The 16,855-nt window shown below is 30.2% G+C and overlaps 5 protein-coding genes across 5 annotated transcripts; 3 read left to right on the forward strand and 2 right to left on the reverse strand.

Annotated features, from left to right (window-relative positions):
- The first annotated feature begins 222 nt into the window (after positions 1-222).
- Positions 223-3,617, forward strand: LOC110909970 (replication protein A 70 kDa DNA-binding subunit B). The gene is made up of 10 exons (XM_022154691.2): positions 223-344; positions 428-569; positions 965-1,034; positions 1,910-2,107; positions 2,194-2,293; positions 2,396-2,608; positions 2,713-2,845; positions 2,916-3,121; positions 3,210-3,330; positions 3,414-3,617. Exons 1-10 carry the CDS (start codon positions 334-336, stop codon positions 3,615-3,617), a joined length of 1,398 nt encoding a protein of 465 aa, XP_022010383.2. The 5' UTR covers positions 223-333.
- Positions 3,618-3,668: 51 nt separating this feature from the next.
- LOC118487337 lies at positions 3,669-4,370 on the forward strand. The gene is made up of 3 exons (XM_035984076.1): positions 3,669-3,747; positions 3,861-3,932; positions 4,019-4,370. The coding sequence occupies exons 1-3, from the start codon at positions 3,718-3,720 to the stop codon at positions 4,256-4,258; spliced, it is 342 nt and encodes a 113-aa protein (XP_035839969.1). The 5' UTR covers positions 3,669-3,717; the 3' UTR covers positions 4,259-4,370.
- A 918-nt stretch (positions 4,371-5,288) lies between these two features.
- On the forward strand, positions 5,289-11,311 carry LOC110911320. Its single transcript, XM_022155925.1, has 10 exons — positions 5,289-5,337; positions 5,494-5,655; positions 5,744-5,860; positions 5,967-6,134; positions 6,232-6,378; positions 6,486-6,596; positions 6,683-7,121; positions 7,214-8,178; positions 8,347-9,564; positions 9,648-11,311. Exons 1-10 carry the CDS (start codon positions 5,289-5,291, stop codon positions 11,309-11,311), a joined length of 5,040 nt encoding a protein of 1,679 aa, XP_022011617.1.
- An 815-nt stretch (positions 11,312-12,126) lies between these two features.
- Positions 12,127-14,111, reverse strand: LOC110909972. Its single transcript, XM_022154694.2, has 6 exons — positions 14,011-14,111; positions 13,691-13,723; positions 13,500-13,583; positions 13,315-13,398; positions 12,517-12,597; positions 12,127-12,424 (listed from the first exon to the last, which is right to left on the reverse strand). Exons 1-6 carry the CDS (start codon positions 14,074-14,076, stop codon positions 12,140-12,142), a joined length of 633 nt encoding a protein of 210 aa, XP_022010386.1. The 5' UTR covers positions 14,077-14,111; the 3' UTR covers positions 12,127-12,139.
- A 263-nt stretch (positions 14,112-14,374) lies between these two features.
- Positions 14,375-15,897, reverse strand: LOC110911319. The gene is made up of 5 exons (XM_022155924.1): positions 15,839-15,897; positions 15,422-15,489; positions 15,047-15,337; positions 14,620-14,946; positions 14,375-14,521 (listed from the first exon to the last, which is right to left on the reverse strand). Exons 1-5 carry the CDS (start codon positions 15,861-15,863, stop codon positions 14,375-14,377), a joined length of 858 nt encoding a protein of 285 aa, XP_022011616.1. The 5' UTR covers positions 15,864-15,897.
- Between the last annotated feature and the right edge of the window lie 958 nt (positions 15,898-16,855).

Genomic DNA, 16,855 nt, shown 5'->3' on the forward strand with positions numbered 1-16,855 from the left:
AACAAAACTGAATGCCTAAAATGGTTCTGAACATTTTCTTTGTTTAAAAATGTCACTTTCAACGGTTCATTGTTTCTTAATTGGAGGTTTTGGAAGCTTAAACTTTTTGTCGGTCAACTATAAGGACAAATACACAATTTCAAAGTTTTTCACCTTTTAGTTACTCTACTACCTATTCAATAAAGTTGACTAATTCTGATTACTTTCATATACCTTATATAGTTTTGTTTTTATCTTCCAACACTCACTATTTATATCCACTACCCCTTCCTCCTTTTTCACCCACTTCAATTCTCCTTCTTCCCTTTCATCTTGAAGCAACTTACTGAAGTAATGGAGCTCGGGTACGGAATTCAAATTTTATACATATTCTGTTTCATATTGTATTTTATACATAGTAATATTAACGCATATTTCTTTGATATAGTAACATCACTTATTTGAAGGATTTGGATTTGGCTCGCCGTGATTACACTGTGAAGGTTCGTGTACTCCGTTTATGGAAGCAACCGATGTATAACAATCCAGAGCAGTTTTACTCAATCGAAATGATCGTTGTTGATGAAGAGGTATATATTTCTCATATGAAGCAGATTTTTTATAAGTAACGAACAAATTTAAAACTTCAACTTATCCGTTTAAGTTAAACTTTTTTCCAGTGATTTATTTATTCAGTTAGTTTGTTAAAGTGCTATCAACAAGGGGTTATTGAAATTAAGTGAAAAATTTTTAAAAAACTAACTTATAACGTTTTCATGCAGTTAGACAGTCAGTTTGTTAAATTTTATGTTATGTAATTCCTTATCCCTTTAATTTAAAGTGTTATCCTTCTGCTTATGAACATCTCACTTTAACATGTAAAATTGTATTTTCATGTTTCTGTTCTATGTCATCTCCTAAAAGTTATTATATTATTCGTGAATATTTTCGTTATTATTTTTACTTGTAATTTTTTATTTGACAGGGAACCACCATGCAAGGCAATGTTCTCCGAAGATGGTTTCCGAGATTTGAACAAGTTTTCAATGAATCAGGTATATTCTTATAACCTTTTAAAGTAGTTTAAGTAATATTTAATGAAACAAGTTGCCTGTTTAAGTGTTTCATATGAACTTATTTACAACTCCCTTATTTACAGTAAAATTTATATTTTTACAGCTGCGTTGGTTGTTTATGTGTTTTGTTTTAAATTATTTTTAGTCACTTTTCATTAATTTAGTAGTTATAATATCATGTTACCCCTAGATATTTATGATTAGTTTCAGATTGTGAATCGTCAAGTTTTCAACATATTATCATTTAAGTCCCTCACATGTTTCAATTGTATACATTATAAATTATTTGTATACTTCCAAATTCCGTATCCATAAATTTATTTAAAAGAAGTCATTTACATCCACATAGTGTAGAACTAAATGGTAGTTATAAGTTAATTTATATCAAAAAACGTATTATCCATTGTATTATCATATTATCCCTAATAAGTTTTGAGTAGTTTGTAATGGAACAACCACAAGTTTTGACCACATTGTCATTGAAGTACCTTATATGCTTATATTATAAACATCCTATAATATTTGTATACTTACATTTACCTTATCCTTAAATTTATTAAAAATAATTTGGTGACATCCATATATTGTAGAAGTAAAAGGTACCTATAACTTAGTTATATGCAATTAGTTATAACATGTATAAATTAGCAAATGCTTAATATATTTGTACATTGTTTGTATTTATTATTTTTAATTTAATATTACAACCTTCAATTGTAAAGTTAGTATATTAATTTTTTGATTATTTTTTAAGATTTAAGTTTTACATACCAACTTTTTTACAATTACGTTACATGTACACTTTTTATAGTTAATTTAATTCATTTATGTTTATTTTTTATATTTTTAAACAGATTGCTATTTCATTGTCAAACCCACTATTGGTTTAAATGAGTCCAAGTACAAGTATGTGGACAACAAAAACAAGCTGGGAATCTACTGTGATACCGATGTGTATCCATGTAAGGATTTCAATGGTCCCATGTATGGGTTCTCATTCACATCCTTTAAGGATATCATTGACAAAACTGTTCCAGAAAACAAATCTATAGGTGACTAAAAACTTCATACATGTTTTTTAGTTATTTTTTTATATACTGTATAATTTTTTCACATTTAACCGACTTTCATTTTCTAGATGTTATTGGTTTTGTTGCTGATGTTAAAGACCTTAAGAAGTTTAAGACAGCAAGGGGTAAAGACACCAAGAAACTCAATGTCATCATTCAAGATCTAGAGTATGTGTTTTAATTCTTATTCAATCTATTGATTATAAATTCCTAATTTTTATTTTTTTACCCATTTACATTAAGGCTGATTTTTGGATATTTTATGTCAAGGATGGAATCAATATACCTGTCTTTGTGGGATTCTTATGCTGATCGGATTTTAGAGCAATGGGAAAACAGAGAAGAACATGGTGTTATTGTTGTCATTCTGCAGTTTGGTACACTGAAGTACTTTGGTCGTTTTGGTTATGTTAACAGCTGTTTCAATGTTTCCAAGCTTTTCATAAATTCTGATGTTGATGAAATGACTACTTTTCGTAAGAGGTGAATCTTTTCAATGAATGCAAACCGAGAATTAATTTATTAAATTATTTCCTTTATATATTAGCCTTACATAAATATTAATCTAATATAATTATTTGTAACAGTCTGATTGCAAACTCTGCTGCTTCTTCATGTTCGAGTCAATCTTCTCGGCTTTCTGGAATTTTTTTATCCTTGTATGATGAGTATGTTGTTAGATCTGAATTCAACAACATAGCTGAAGTAAATCTCAATCAGGTATTACAATTGACTATGTTTTTTTATTAACATTATTTCTGTCATTATCACTAAACTACATATTTTATAGGCCAAGTCTGTTGTTGTTGTTGGTACTGTTCAAATGATATCCGAAGATTTGCCTTGGTATTACTTTGCTTGTAAAACTTGTAACAAGAAGGTTTTCCCAAAAGTTACTAATGATACACCTACGGTTGGTGTCTTGGTTGATGAAGAAGAGGTTTATGAGTGCAAAACGAAAACTTGCAAGGACACTGTGATTCAATATACTAAAAGGTGTAATTAATTTTAAATTCTTTGAAATTTATTTTTTCTCTTAGGTGTGTATATTTCATTGCTTACATTTTGACACCTTGTGATTTAGGCTTAAAATTCCATTGACTGTTCAAGATTCCAGTGGAACTGTGTCATTGACATTGTTTGACAGAGATGCTTGCCGAATTCTAAATACAACTGCAGCTAACTTAATTGAGAAACACGTTGCTGTAAGTTTCCATTTAATTAAATTTCGAAATTTTATTTTTTTCCCCGGTAATATGTCAATAATATTTTTGTATATATACTACAGGGTGGTGATAAGGGTCTGTATCCTGACGAGTTTGAAGCTCTTTTAGGGAAAAAATTTGCATTCAAGATTGATATCAGTGACTTCAACATTGAACACAACTTTTGGTTTTTTGGTGTTTCTAAATTGACTGACGATGAGGATATCATATTTGAGCTTGAGAAGAAAGCAAACAACATTAAGGTAATATTAAGTTTAAGTACCTAATTTCCGGTTCATTTAGTATATAAACATATTTTACATACTCAAATTCTGGAGAACATTGTAGGTGGAAACTACTGCTTCTTTGAACAACAGGTTCACGGATATGGAATCAGAAGATACTGTTAACCTGAATGTATGCATTGTGTACTCTATAAACTTACTCATTATTATACTTTATCTTCAATTATATGTTTGTGAATTATTTTTGATGTTTGATATTAAAATTGAACAATTCCATAAATGCAGGATGATAACTGCACTGATGTTATTATGGGAGTCACTGTTGGTACCAAATCAAATGAAGACTTCAAATCGAAGGTATGTAAAGTTATATTAAATACTTTTAAATTTAAGTTAAATCTTCAAATTATTTTTCTGACACCAATTTTGTTTATCATTTTTAGGTTCCTTCTGAGTCCATGGATGATAATGTCATCACCCCTTTGACCAAAAATTTGGAGGACACTGCCATGGCAAGTAAGCCTATTGGTGAGCCTGCGATTTTTAAGAGGAAAACCAAAAAACCTGCTTTCAAGAAAAACTTGGTTGAGAGTTATGATGTTGAGGAAAATGGAGAAATGTCCACCACCAAACCAGTTAAACCTGGAAAACCAACTCTCCTAATTCCAAAAATTGAAAAATGAAGGCTTTACAGTCTTTATGTTCTAAGTGTTGGTTTCCTATGTTATTTTAATGTGTTTTAAGTTATGTTTATCGTTTAAGAACTACTTCAAAAGCTTTGGATCATTCAAGCTTTTTTGTTTAAGAAGTTTAATATCGTTTTGTTGTACTGAATGCTTCTAGACAATATTTAAAAGCAAGTATTATGTTTGGTTTTTAATGTTTTAATGTTTTGTTACATTTTTCATTTTATTTTTGACACTATTATATTTGATGTGGTTGTAATGTAAATATACGTAGATAACGTTGATAACTTTTTCAACTCTGCTCCATTTTGAACTACTATTTGAAGAATATATATTATCATTTTCAGTTGATAGTAGTTATAGAAAAAAGTCAAATGTTTTGTAAATATTGACACTCACATATAATACATGATAAACGATAATTTTAATTCAAAACATAACTTTGTTTTTTATATACTACGATTGTACTACATAATTTATCAAAATACATAATTTTCAAAAGTTTATACCCTTTAAACATTCAAATTCTTTACTGTCCAAATACTCCACATCTTATTATGTAATTTTACAACTCCACATTTTTAATTTATAATTTTTTAAATACTTCTCTAAATATGGCTTATATTTCAGTCTTTTTAAATTATTTCTTTCCTTAGTTATACCATATATTATTATCCTCAGATGAAAACGATGGAATTTTAGAAGCAAAGGTTATGCGACAAAAAAGGAAATTACATCTGGCAGCTAAAAAAACGAAACGTTGTGATTTGGCTTCCACAGGGAAAGGTCATGTTTTCATTAGTTTATCCTATTTGTGATAAATATATGCCATTGAATATTAATTTATTCCCACTTATAATACAATAATTTGAAAGTAATGATAGTTTTTTATATTTATTCAGGCTTTCAAACGCGAAGTCCGCTATCTAACATTACAAATGGTATGTATTGACTTTATTTATATTTCACCAATTTGATTATTGTTTTAATAGGTGTATTCATTGTAGATTGTAAGGAAAGAATACTTATGCGAAAAGAAGAGATCGATAAAAGGAATTCCCAGAAGAAGTCTAAAGGTAATTTTTCATTTTACCATTAATAATTTAAGAATAAGCTATTTTGTAAACTTAATTTTCATTACTCACATATTATTTAATTTATAAATTCGAATTTTTGGAAATATTCGGAGTACACTATTATTACACTACTAAATATTTGTTTTCATAAAGCAGGTTTGCAAAATGTCCAAGTTAGTTCTAACCAATCACCAACTAACAGAAATGTCTATTATGGGAAGGAAGTTGTCAATACTTATCAATCAATTCCAAACACACATACCACTGACACTGCTTCAAATATCTATTATACACCATTGCTATCAGATGTTACAAATGGTACATATTTATTTATAATCAATTATGTAAAAAGTACCTATTTTCCTTATGTTTTTTTCTTTGTTCTCCACGTTTTTTTGTTTCACAGCTTCACTCCCCGATAATGATTATACTCGCTCGAAGTTTAATCGGCGCATCCGTAAAGAATATCTAGATAGGAGAAAAAAAGGCTTGAATTTTACCTCACCAAACAATCCAATTTCAAGTACACAACCTTGTCTCACATATTGTCAAAGTATGGTGGTATTCTCAATATCGAATTACACGCTTGGAATTCAAATTATTATTAATACTTCTCATATTTTTTGTAGGTACTTCTTCTTCAGATATCCAATTCAGTTTTAACAATTCACCAATTAATAGAACTGTCCCTTATGTGAAGGAAGTTGTTATTCCTTATCAATCAAATCCAAATCAACATACCATTGTTCATTCTTCCAATATATATTTTACACCTATGCTATCAGATATTACTAATGGTATATAAATTTTTAAATTTCATATTTTAAATTTAAAAAAAATGTACATTAATCAATTAACTTTTTCTCTTTGTATACAACATTATATTTTTTACAGCTTCAATCACCACTGATGATTATAGTAGCCCAAAGTTTTGTCGGAGCATCAGGAAACAATATCGTGATAGGCAAAAACAAGCAATTAAATCTCCATCAGTAAAATTTCCAAGGTCAACTACACAAGCATCTATCAAATTACCACAAAGTATGTTATATACTTATTTTTATTTTCAAAATGTAAATTCAAATTATTATTAGTAGCTAACATATTTATATAAATTGAAAATTGTTAAATCCGATTTCCTTTTTTAGGTACTTATACGTCAAAGAAGAATATTCAATTATCTTCGGTGAACAATTCTCGAGAAAAACTCCATTTTTCCGGAGAATTTATAACGAATATATTTTGTGGCATATCAAAAGGTAATATTCCACTTCGAAATATTTTTCAATTTAACAATACCATGTTATAATTGTATAATAATAAAATTAAACTTTTCCATTAACAGATTACTTGGATCATGGTGATCAGAGTCATATATGTGAAACATGTCATGCAAAATTATGGAAAGATGAAGTCTTAAGAAGTTATCAAAGAAAGACTAAATCAAGTTTTTCTCTATGTTGTGGTTACAGCAAAGTCAAACTTCCCGATTTCAAGCCCCCGCCCTCTGATTATAAAAGTCTTTATACTTCTTCTGACTCTAAAAGCATTCATTTTTTGAAAAACATTCGTCGTTACAACTCAATGTTTTCTTTTACTTCCATGGGTGGAAAAGTAGACAACTCCATTAACAATGGTAATTCTCCTTATGTATTCAGACTTAGTGGTGAGAATTATCATAGTATTGGAAGTCTTATACCAACGAATGGATCCAAGCCTAAGTTTTCTCAGTTATATATATATGATACTGAGAATGAGGTTGCAAACAGACAATTTGTTTTAGGGTATGTTTTTTATTTAATATTACTATACTTCATATTTCATACATTTTTTTTTATCAATCCTTATTTAATTTAGATATTTTTTTTGTAATTAGGGAAAGCCGAAAACACTCCAGCTCAAGTAGTGAAATTTTGGATTTTGAAATTATTTCAGAATTGAAGGCAATGTTGGATTCTCACAATCAGTTGGTTAAGTCTTACAGAATGGCGAGAGATTGTTTTCAAAGAAATCCTTGTGAGAATCTTAAGATTCGCCTTATTGCAAAAAGGAATAAAGATGGTAGGACATATAACTTGCCAACTGCTTCTGAAGTTGCTGCTTTAATAGTTGGAGATATTGACACTTTGTTTGAACCGAGAGATATTATTGTGAAGAGTAAACAAGGTTATCTCGAGCGAATTAGTGAACTACATCCTTCTTATTTAGCTCTTCAATATCCCCTACTTTTTGTTTACGGTGATGATGGTTATAGAATTGATATCCTTCATCGTGATGTTTCTACTTCAAGCAGCAGTGATGTTTCTCCTTCAACCACCAGTAAAAGACATACGTGCACAATGAGAGAATACTTTTGCTACAGAATCCAAGATAGATCGAATACGTTTTCTTTGGTTCTTAATTCCAGAAGGCTTTTTCAACAATTTTTGGTCGATGCGTATACTATGATTGAAAGCGAAAGGCTCTTATACATACGTACTCAACAAAAGAAATTAAGATGCGAGACTTTTGAGAATTTATGTTCTGTTAAAGAACAAGGCAAAAGTGATGTCTCTAAAATCGGTCAGCGTGTTATATTACCTTCGTCTTTTACTGGAAGTGCACGGTACATGTTTCAAAATTATTTAGATGCCATGTCCCTTTGTAAATGGTATGGTTATCCTGATTTTTTCATAACAATCACATGTAACCCAAAATGGCCTGAAGTGAAGAGGTTTCATAAGGACACGACTCTTAACCCGGAAGATAGGCCTGATATTTTGTGTAGGTTATTTAAAATCAAGTTGGATTCCATCATTAAAGACTTAAGGGATAATGCAATTCTTGGAAAGCTTCAAGCAGGTATTTTAATTATTTTTGTTTTTGTCTTCAAAGTTTTGTACATTATTTTCCAAATTTATAATAAATAAACTTTAAACTATGTTATATATGCTTATTTAGTTAGTAAACGGTAGGAAACATTAAAAAGTAAATATAATACACAATTTTAAATTTTTTTTTTATTTTTAGTTGTATATACGGTGGAGTTTCAAAAGCGCGGCTTGCCTCATGCTCATTTGTGCTTATTTATGCATGCCGACCACAAACTTCCAACCGTTGATTATATCGATCCATTCATTTCTGCCGAAATACCTGACAAAGACAAAGAACCAGAGTTATATTTTCTTGTAAGTGAGTTCATGATTCATGGTCCTTGTGGTGTTGAAAAAATGAATTGTCCCTGCATGATTGACGGAAAGTGTTCCAAAAATTTTCCCAAAAAATTTCGTGAATCTACATGCATAGATGGTGATGGTTTTCCCGTTTACAGAAGACGTAACAACGGTGTTTTTATTGAGAAGTCAGATGTCAAGTTAGATAACCGCAGTGTTGTGCCATACAATAAAATTCTTTTACAAAGATATCAAGCACACATCAATGTTGAGTGGTGCAATCAGGCCGGATCAATAAAATATTTGTTTAAATATATAAATAAAGGTCATGATAGGGCATCAATTTGTTTTGTACCAAGTAAAGAAGCAAATGATCAAGAAAAGACGGTTGATGAAATCAAAGACTACTATAGTTGTCGATACATATCTGCTTGTGAAGCGTCTTGGCGGATTTTTTCTTATGATATACATTATAGGAATCCTTCTGTCATTAGGCTTCCTTTTCATCTTCCAGGACAACAACATGTTATCTATGAAGAATTTGAAGAAATAGAAGATGTGTTAGATAAACCGTCAGTGAATGCTTCCATGTTTTTACAGTGGTTTGTTTGTAATGAAAAATACCCTGCCGCACGTCAACTTACTTATGTCGAATTCCCAACAAAATTTGTATGGAAGATCAACAAACGTAAGTGGAAACCAAGGAAAAGAGGTTTTTCAATTGGCAGAATTCATTCGGTTTCTCCTTCAGTCGGTGAAGCTTATTATTTGAGGATTTTGTTGAACAAGGTGAAAGGTCCAAGAAATTTTGAGGATATCAGAACCGTAAATGATGTTGAGTATCCTACTTTTAGAGATGCATGTTATGCATATGGCCTTTTGGATGATGACAATGAATATGTTGAAGCAATTATAGAAGCAAGTTTCACCGGATCGGGTTATTATTTAAGAAGTTTGTTCTGTACAATGTTAATGTCCGAGAGTATGTCTAGACCGGAATTTGTGTGGGAAAAAACTTTCACCTACTTATCAGATGACATTCTCTACAAGCAACGTCGTATTTTAAAACATCCAGGTATTTTCCATTATAATAGAATTTATCAAAATGTTTAACTTAATGTAATATAAAATTTTGACTTTACTTTCATTATTTGACAGGTTTGGTACTTAACGAAGATCAAATTAAGAACCTAACATTGTTTGAGATCCAAAAGTTTTTACTTCGAAATAATTCCACTCTTAAAAGGTATTCCAGTATGCCTTTTCCTAATAATGATTGTATATCTTCCGCAAACAATCTTTTACTTAGTGAAGAGTTGGCTTATGACACGGAGATATTAGCTGAAGAGTTTCGTAAACTTTTCTCTTCATTAACTCAAGAACAACGGGTTATATATGAAGAAATCATCACAGCGGTGGATAACAACAAAGGAGGGGTTTTTTTTGTTTATGGTTACGGTGGAACAGGAAAAACATATCTTTGGAAGACTTTATGTGCATCTATAAGATCAGAAGGGAAAATTGTTTTAAGTGTTGCTTCCAGTGGAATTGCATCTCTTTTGCTATCAGGAGGGAGGACTGCTCACTCTCGGTTCCACATTCCTATCAATTTAGATGAGGATTCTTTTTGTTTCATTAAGCCAGATAGCGATCTTGCACGTTTATTACAAGAAACCTCACTTATTATTTGGGACGAAGCACCAATGGTACATAAACATGGATTTGAAGCTTTGGACAGATCGTTAAAAGACCTTTTTAGATCTGTATCTGGAGCATCATCAGAATTGCCATTTGGTGGGAAAGTTATAGTTTTTGGAGGAGACTTCCGACAAATTCTACCGGTGGTGCCAGGAGGAAGCAGACAACAAATTGTAAATGCTTCTTTAAGTTCTTCTTATATTTGGAGAACTTGCAAAGTCCTAAAATTGACCAAAAATTTGAGGTTGAGTACCTCAAATGATCCATCTGAAATACAAGAAACTACCAAGTTTGCAAACTGGCTTTTGGATATAGGTGAAGGTAATGTCGGTGGTGTGAATGACGGCAATGCAATTTTACAAATACCCGAAGATCTTCTCATCAAACATTCGTCTGATCCCATTTCAGAGTTAATCGAGTTTGTATATCCTTCTCTTCTATATAATTTCAATGAAGCAAATTACTTCCATCAAAGAGCCATTCTAGCTCCAACAAATGACGTTGTTCAAGAAATTAACGATCGTATGCTGTCACTTTTTCCGGGAGTTGAGAAGGAATATTTAAGCTCCGATAGTATATGTCCAACAGAAATGCTTAATGAGAATTTAGATGATGCATTAGTCTCACCGGATATTCTTAATGGAATTAAAGCTTCTGGTTTGCCGAATCATAGGTTAGTATTCAAGGTAGGTGTTCCGGTCATGCTTCTTAGAAATATTGACCAAAAAAGTGGTTTGTGTAACGGAACAAGATTAAAGGTGGTCTCTTTGGGTAAACGTGTTATACAGGTAGAGATTATCTCTGGAAGTCACATTGGCGATCGTCATTATATTCCTAGAATTACGTTGATACCTACAGACAAAAAACTTCACATTAAGTTACAAAGAAGACAATTTCCACTTGCGGTATCTTTTGCAATGACCATAAACAAAAGTCAAGGACAATCACTCTCTAGAGTTGGTTTGTTTTTGAAAAATCCAGTTTTCACACATGGTCAATTGTATGTTGCATTATCAAGAGTTACCCGCCGAGATGGCCTTAAAATTGTTATTCTAGATAGTGATGGAAATCTTTCTGATACAACGTCAAATGTCGTATACAAAGAAGTTTTTAGAAATTTGTAATGTAAATGTAAATATGATGTGTTCAGTAACAGTGAAGTGTACGTGTATGTCTCTTTATGTTTAGTTTAAGTCAAAAACGTTAGTATACTGTATGAATATTATTATTGTTATTTTCATTTATTGCCATTTTTTGAAATGTAATACAATGATAAGTTGAGTAGTCTATATAAAAAATCATATGTAATTTTAATTTAAAGTAACAACAAAAATACCATTACATTGATATCTCTCTAATAGAGAATTTGTGAAGACGTTAAAGTAAACATGTATATTTAGAGGCTCATATCCATCCACTATATTTTTTGTTGTGAGTGTGTAACAAAGAGAAATAAATAATAAAAATTGTGTTTTTCTCTTAGATAAAGATATACATATATAGATGGACGTGATAGGTTTTTTAAAAGCTAAGATAATATAGATAAAAACAAATATTTTGATTAAATTATATAAATGAACACGAAGGCATCAATGTCAATGCTCTTTGATTTTATTTTGATTGTTAATCTATAAAACCTGAAATTGAATCATAAGTTATTAATTGTAAATATTAAACCCTTGAGTCACACGTCAAATGTGTATTACCATTCAACCTAAGACATAATATCAAAAATAGTCAAAGTTATTATACACTAAAATAACAACCAACCATGCAGTTACCTAACTACCTGTTAACCTTGATTTACATAAAATCCCAACCCAAAATAAACCAAAAGTTGTCAAATTTAGCCCCAAGTTTTTCTAGACCAAGTAGGACTCTAAAGCCCAACAAAAGAAGTTAGCATATATATTGTTTATAAAAACCACCACAACTACAAGCAGACTTCCGATTCATGCACGCGATTTTTTCTTCTTAACACCACGCTTCTCCACAACCTTTGTCAGTGTCAAGACCTTGCTTGAGTTGTTGAACTCAAAAAACATTTCGGCTCCCATTTTGATGTTCCAAGCCTTCAAGTAATTCGACCATCCAACAAATGCATACCGGAACGCTTTGCGGTTTTTTTCCGATCTGGTCATTATAAAGTTGACTTCACCTGTCATGTTTTGAACACTCACTTCTTTGAGATTAGTAGGAGATAAGTCCAACACAGATGTCATTTTTGGTGGTAGTCGCTGAAAAATACAACATATTACAGTCATCATTAAATATATCGTTTTGATAAGAACTTCAAGAAAGAAACAAAAAAAAATGTACAAAATCTTACAATTCTGTGTTCCGCAATTCTTTTGAAGTTCAAAACCGTTGATTGTGGGTTAAGTATTTGAATTGTCTTCTTGCGCTTTTTCTGAAGATAATTTAATTAAATTGAACATATTCTAGATATATAGTATAGAGATTATATATTATCACGAAACAAACACGATTGTTCAAAACCGCCTATCCGAATATTTCAGATAGTAAATATCACTATCCAAAACCGTTTTGGAAAGTTTGGACTTCCAAAGTTCGGATATCCGATTTCGTAAACACACACAAATAAAGATGAGACAAATAAAATTAGTACTTTGTTGTTAGGATGTTTACAAGTTCCTCCACTAATTTTGAAGACCCCTACACGACACTCTATTATCACTAAAAACAATTTTATCACGAAAGGAAGCGGAAACTATATAATCATGCAAAGCAATACTATCAGGTATATTGTTATCACACACCTAATTCCTAAGTTATCATCAAATCAAAAGGAGCAAATTATTATATTATCATGAAGCGAATTACACCTATATTATCACTCAACCAAATGAACAAATGACTATATTATCATGAAACAAAAAAAACATGTATTATCACCAAAAAGAAATGAACAAAGCACTATTTTAGCCATTAAGAAAGAACGACTATATTATAACCAAACAAATAGTGGCAATATTTTTAGCTAACAATTTAAACCCAAACCCATTTATTGCAGAAATCATATTGAACGAAAAGCACTAGATAATTAAGATATATGAACTATGTAAATAATAAATATTTCCCAAAAAGTTACAATTTGTTGTTGTACCAGGTTTGTGGATTTCAAGACTGGAGAACCCGTCATTGGCGCTTCATCAACCTTTTTAATTCGGCTTCGAAGATTTCTTTTTGTCTGTACCAAAAGCAACACAAATAATTATTAAGTTTTTTTAAAATTTGTTACTATAAAATCTAAACCGTAAATGTCAAAAAATTATCAATTATGTTTTCTACCGTTTCTGTGGATTTCAAGACCAGAGAGGAAGTGCTTGCTCCTGCATCAACTCTTTTAATTCTGCTCCGAAGACTTCGTTTTGTCTGTATGAAAAGTAACAAAAATAAGTAACAACTTTTAAATAAACATGTTACTATGAAATATATAACGATAAGTGAGTTGACCGGTATTCATTTTTTGATTTAAATACCTGAGTTTCATAAACTTTGGACTTGCCTTTAACCTTCACAATAAAAAAAATAAATATGAATATGTAAAAGTTAAATAATGATTGAAATAAACAAAGAATGTTTTGTATTTTCATTGTTTCTTACCAAAACATGATTATGTAAAAGTTTAATAATAATTCTAATAAATAAATTCATTAATTTTAAACATATCAAACACTTTTGGAGTTATCTTTGTCTAATAAAGGCTGAATACGTAAAAGTTAAATAATAATTCAATAAAATATATTAGAAATTGTTAAACATATAAAACAATTTCAAAATGAACAAGCTGAATACTTACATGTTTTTGATTTCCTTCCAGATCATCTTCACACACATCAGCCGTCAAGTTTTGTTCAACTATCATATCCTCATCCGCAGTTTTTGAATATACATCACAAACAACACTTGGTTTGCCTTTGCCTTCAGTTTTTGAATCCCAATTCTCTTTGAACTACAGATCAAAATAAATTTTGGTTTAACATAATAGAAATAATTATTATTTAATAAATAAATGATACATGTAACCAAAACTACCTTCTTCTTAAGGTCTTCCATTTCAAGTAGAGATGAGAAAAAGGTATCAAACTTGGAATCGTCTTGATCCTATATAATTAAGAATGAAAAAAAAAGTGTCAAAATACATCATAAAAATATTTATAAAATCAGTTAATTAATTTTCTTATAATATAAAGAATTACATTGAACATATCTTCAAAACCTGCCAAATGAGCATTTACATCTTTACTTTCAACAACAACACCTTCTTCAATGACAGTTCCAGCATCAATACACTCCTCTTTACATGCCGTCTAAATATAAAATTAACCAATAACAATGTGTTAAATGAATTATGTAATTATAAGATCTACTTGATAAGTAAACAATATTGTACATTTATAATTCTAACCTCGATAGCAAATTCATCAAAATCGTCAACATAGATTGGGTCGTCCAAAACTACTAACTCAACCCTGTTGTTCTGAATTTGAGTACCGGTTTCATGATTAAACACTGAAACCTCGAAGACCTTATTTCCATGCATTGAGAAAACAAAGGTAGATCTCCTGTCTAAGGCAAGTTCATTTATCATCTCCGAACATCCATGAGTAAAAACACACCTGTCAGTTAATCCGTCCATGTTAACGTTCCAAAACGTATCTCCTAAATACAGAGTTGATTGACCACCTTTGAACATCTTTCCATAAAAATCTCTCCAAAACTTATCTGCCATTACCTGCATATGTTGTGATAATTATTATTAAAAAATAACTTAAAAAGCAGTATACAAACATAACAAAGTATTCAACATACAAATATTATAAGATAATACTTACAATAACATCTTCTTGAGGGTTTATCTTGGATATGAACATGTTTCTATGAACACATGATTTAAAGACCATTAAAAAAAATGAGGTCTGTCCATAAGTCTGAAACATAAGGTAGTCGTCTTTTCTAACATGAGTATCCCTAACCAGTTTGGTGAATCCATCAGCAAGAACAGGGCCAACATCTGTTTTTTTTACTCTTACAAACCATATATTGTCACCATCAACAATCTTAACTGAATCTTTGTAAGGTGGGTGGTCTCCCCAAACCATTGATGTAAAGTCATTAGGTAATTCCTATGAGTTTAAAAAAGCGAATAAATTATCAGTTTACATAATATATATAATTATAAAACATTAGAATAAATTTAATAAACGTACCAAAAATATTGGAAAATCTTCATCAATTAGCTTTAAAAATGAAGGAGTGTTGTGCAAAGGGTCGATACCTGAAAATTAATATACGAATTTATTAAAAGAAAAAAGGTCAATTATTAATAACAAAACAATGAATTTTACAAACAATAATAAGTATACGTTATATAAATTTTCAAAATAATTCATTTTTAGAACAGGAAAAAAGGGCAAAAATAATATACAACATCAAAAAATTGATTCTGATACTGAAAAGTTATGTACAACAGGAAAAAAGGGCAAAAACATATGAAGAGAATAAATCAACATAATCTGTATTTTTAACAAAATGCATTATCATCAACATTATAATGTAAGATATGCCGATAGGGTTTTCCGCAAAAAAAAACATAACATCTAAAATACAATACACAGAACATTTACCTACGATTGTTGAAAGATTCGTCATCTAAAATAATGACCGGCTCTATAGTTTTCTGCAAATATGTATAAACATATAAAGAATACATTAGCTTCGATTATTGAAAAATTGGTGACTTTTAATGATTATAATCTTCAGTATTTTGATAATGGGATTTAGGGTTTCTAAGCATCAATAATGAACAATAACTAAGGATCCAAGTTTCATTACATAACTGAAGATTTTGTGCAACAATCTACATAAAACACCAAAAATAATTTTCGATTAACAACCGGCCGTTGAATTTTAAAGAAGATAAAACTCCATATGTGATCTAACAACATAAATAAAGCGTATTTAGGAGTAATGAAGAACATTTACCTGCAATAATCGAACAGATTGACGACAGAGTGTGTATCGGATATAGATCTGATGATGAGAGCAAGTGTAAGAAGAAAGTTAGGTTAAATGATTGATCAAAACCTTATATATGATCCGTATTCTATGTCGGTTAGTAAGGGCAAAAATAAACCCGACCCAAAGTAATTCGGATCCCGTGTAAAATGGATTTGTTTATTGAAGAAATTAATTTCCCTCTCAAATTATTAATATATATAAATATATTAATAATAATATATATAGATATGGTTTTTTTAGTTTTACTTTCCAAATAATATGGCTAGAGTTTCACTAAACCCTATGTTGGTAATTTGAATTCCAACTTCGGAAAATAGGGTTGAGTAAAGCTTTAGCCATATGGTTTGAAAAATCAAAGTTAAAAAGTTTAAGTGTGATGAGAGTGTACGGTTAAAACGAAGAAAAATACAATAAACTATATTTTAGATTGTGAGTCTGTAGGAAAGAAAAATAAATAATAAAATTAGTGTTTGTCAGTTAGATCAAAATATAGATATAGAGATGGACGTGATACGTTATTTAAAACTAAAGATAATTTAGAGAAAAATAAATTTTATATTAAATTATCTAAATGAAGATAAAGGCACGAATGTCAATGCTCTTAGATGTTATTTTGATTGTTA

Source organism: Helianthus annuus, chromosome 15 (genome assembly GCF_002127325.2).
Source record: "Helianthus annuus cultivar XRQ/B chromosome 15, HanXRQr2.0-SUNRISE, whole genome shotgun sequence".
Taxonomy (NCBI): Eukaryota; Viridiplantae; Streptophyta; class Magnoliopsida; order Asterales; family Asteraceae; genus Helianthus; species Helianthus annuus.

What these genes read in the sequence shown, in the direction of transcription:
- LOC110909972 (XM_022154694.2), bottom strand. Translation starts at nt 14,076, where the DNA reads ATGATAGTTGAACAAAACTTGACGGCTGATGTGTGTGAAGATGATCTG. An exon ending in TCTTGAAATCCACAGAAACG is followed by an intron (nt 13,399 to 13,499) that starts GTAGAAAACATA and finishes CTTTTGGTACAG; the next exon opens with ACAAAAAGAAATCTTCGAAG. An exon ending in TCTTGAAATCCACAAACCTG is followed by an intron (nt 12,598 to 13,314) that starts GTACAACAACAA and finishes AATTATCTTCAG; the next exon opens with AAAAAGCGCAAGAAGACAAT.
- LOC118487337 (XM_035984076.1), top strand. Translation starts at nt 3,718, where the DNA reads ATGGAATCAGAAGATACTGTTAACCTGAAT. An exon ending in AAGATACTGTTAACCTGAAT is followed by an intron (nt 3,748 to 3,860) that starts GTATGCATTGTG and finishes CCATAAATGCAG; the next exon opens with GATGATAACTGCACTGATGT. An exon ending in ATGAAGACTTCAAATCGAAG is followed by an intron (nt 3,933 to 4,018) that starts GTATGTAAAGTT and finishes TATCATTTTTAG; the next exon opens with GTTCCTTCTGAGTCCATGGA.
- LOC110911319 (XM_022155924.1), bottom strand. Translation starts at nt 15,863, where the DNA reads ATGACGAATCTTTCAACAATCGTAG. An exon ending in GAATCTTTCAACAATCGTAG is followed by an intron (nt 15,490 to 15,838) that starts GTAAATGTTCTG and finishes ATTAATTTTCAG; the next exon opens with GTATCGACCCTTTGCACAAC. An exon ending in AAGATTTTCCAATATTTTTG is followed by an intron (nt 15,338 to 15,421) that starts GTACGTTTATTA and finishes TTAAACTCATAG; the next exon opens with GAATTACCTAATGACTTTAC.
- LOC110909970 (XM_022154691.2), top strand. An exon ending in GTGATTCAATATACTAAAAG is followed by an intron (nt 3,122 to 3,209) that starts GTGTAATTAATT and finishes CTTGTGATTTAG; the next exon opens with GCTTAAAATTCCATTGACTG. An exon ending in TAATTGAGAAACACGTTGCT is followed by an intron (nt 3,331 to 3,413) that starts GTAAGTTTCCAT and finishes TATATACTACAG; the next exon opens with GGTGGTGATAAGGGTCTGTA.
- LOC110911320 (XM_022155925.1), top strand. Translation starts at nt 5,289, where the DNA reads ATGCGAAAAGAAGAGATCGATAAAAGGAATTCCCAGAAGAAGTCTAAA. An exon ending in GCTATCAGATGTTACAAATG is followed by an intron (nt 5,656 to 5,743) that starts GTACATATTTAT and finishes TTTGTTTCACAG; the next exon opens with CTTCACTCCCCGATAATGAT. An exon ending in TCTTGGAAAGCTTCAAGCAG is followed by an intron (nt 8,179 to 8,346) that starts GTATTTTAATTA and finishes TTTTATTTTTAG; the next exon opens with TTGTATATACGGTGGAGTTT.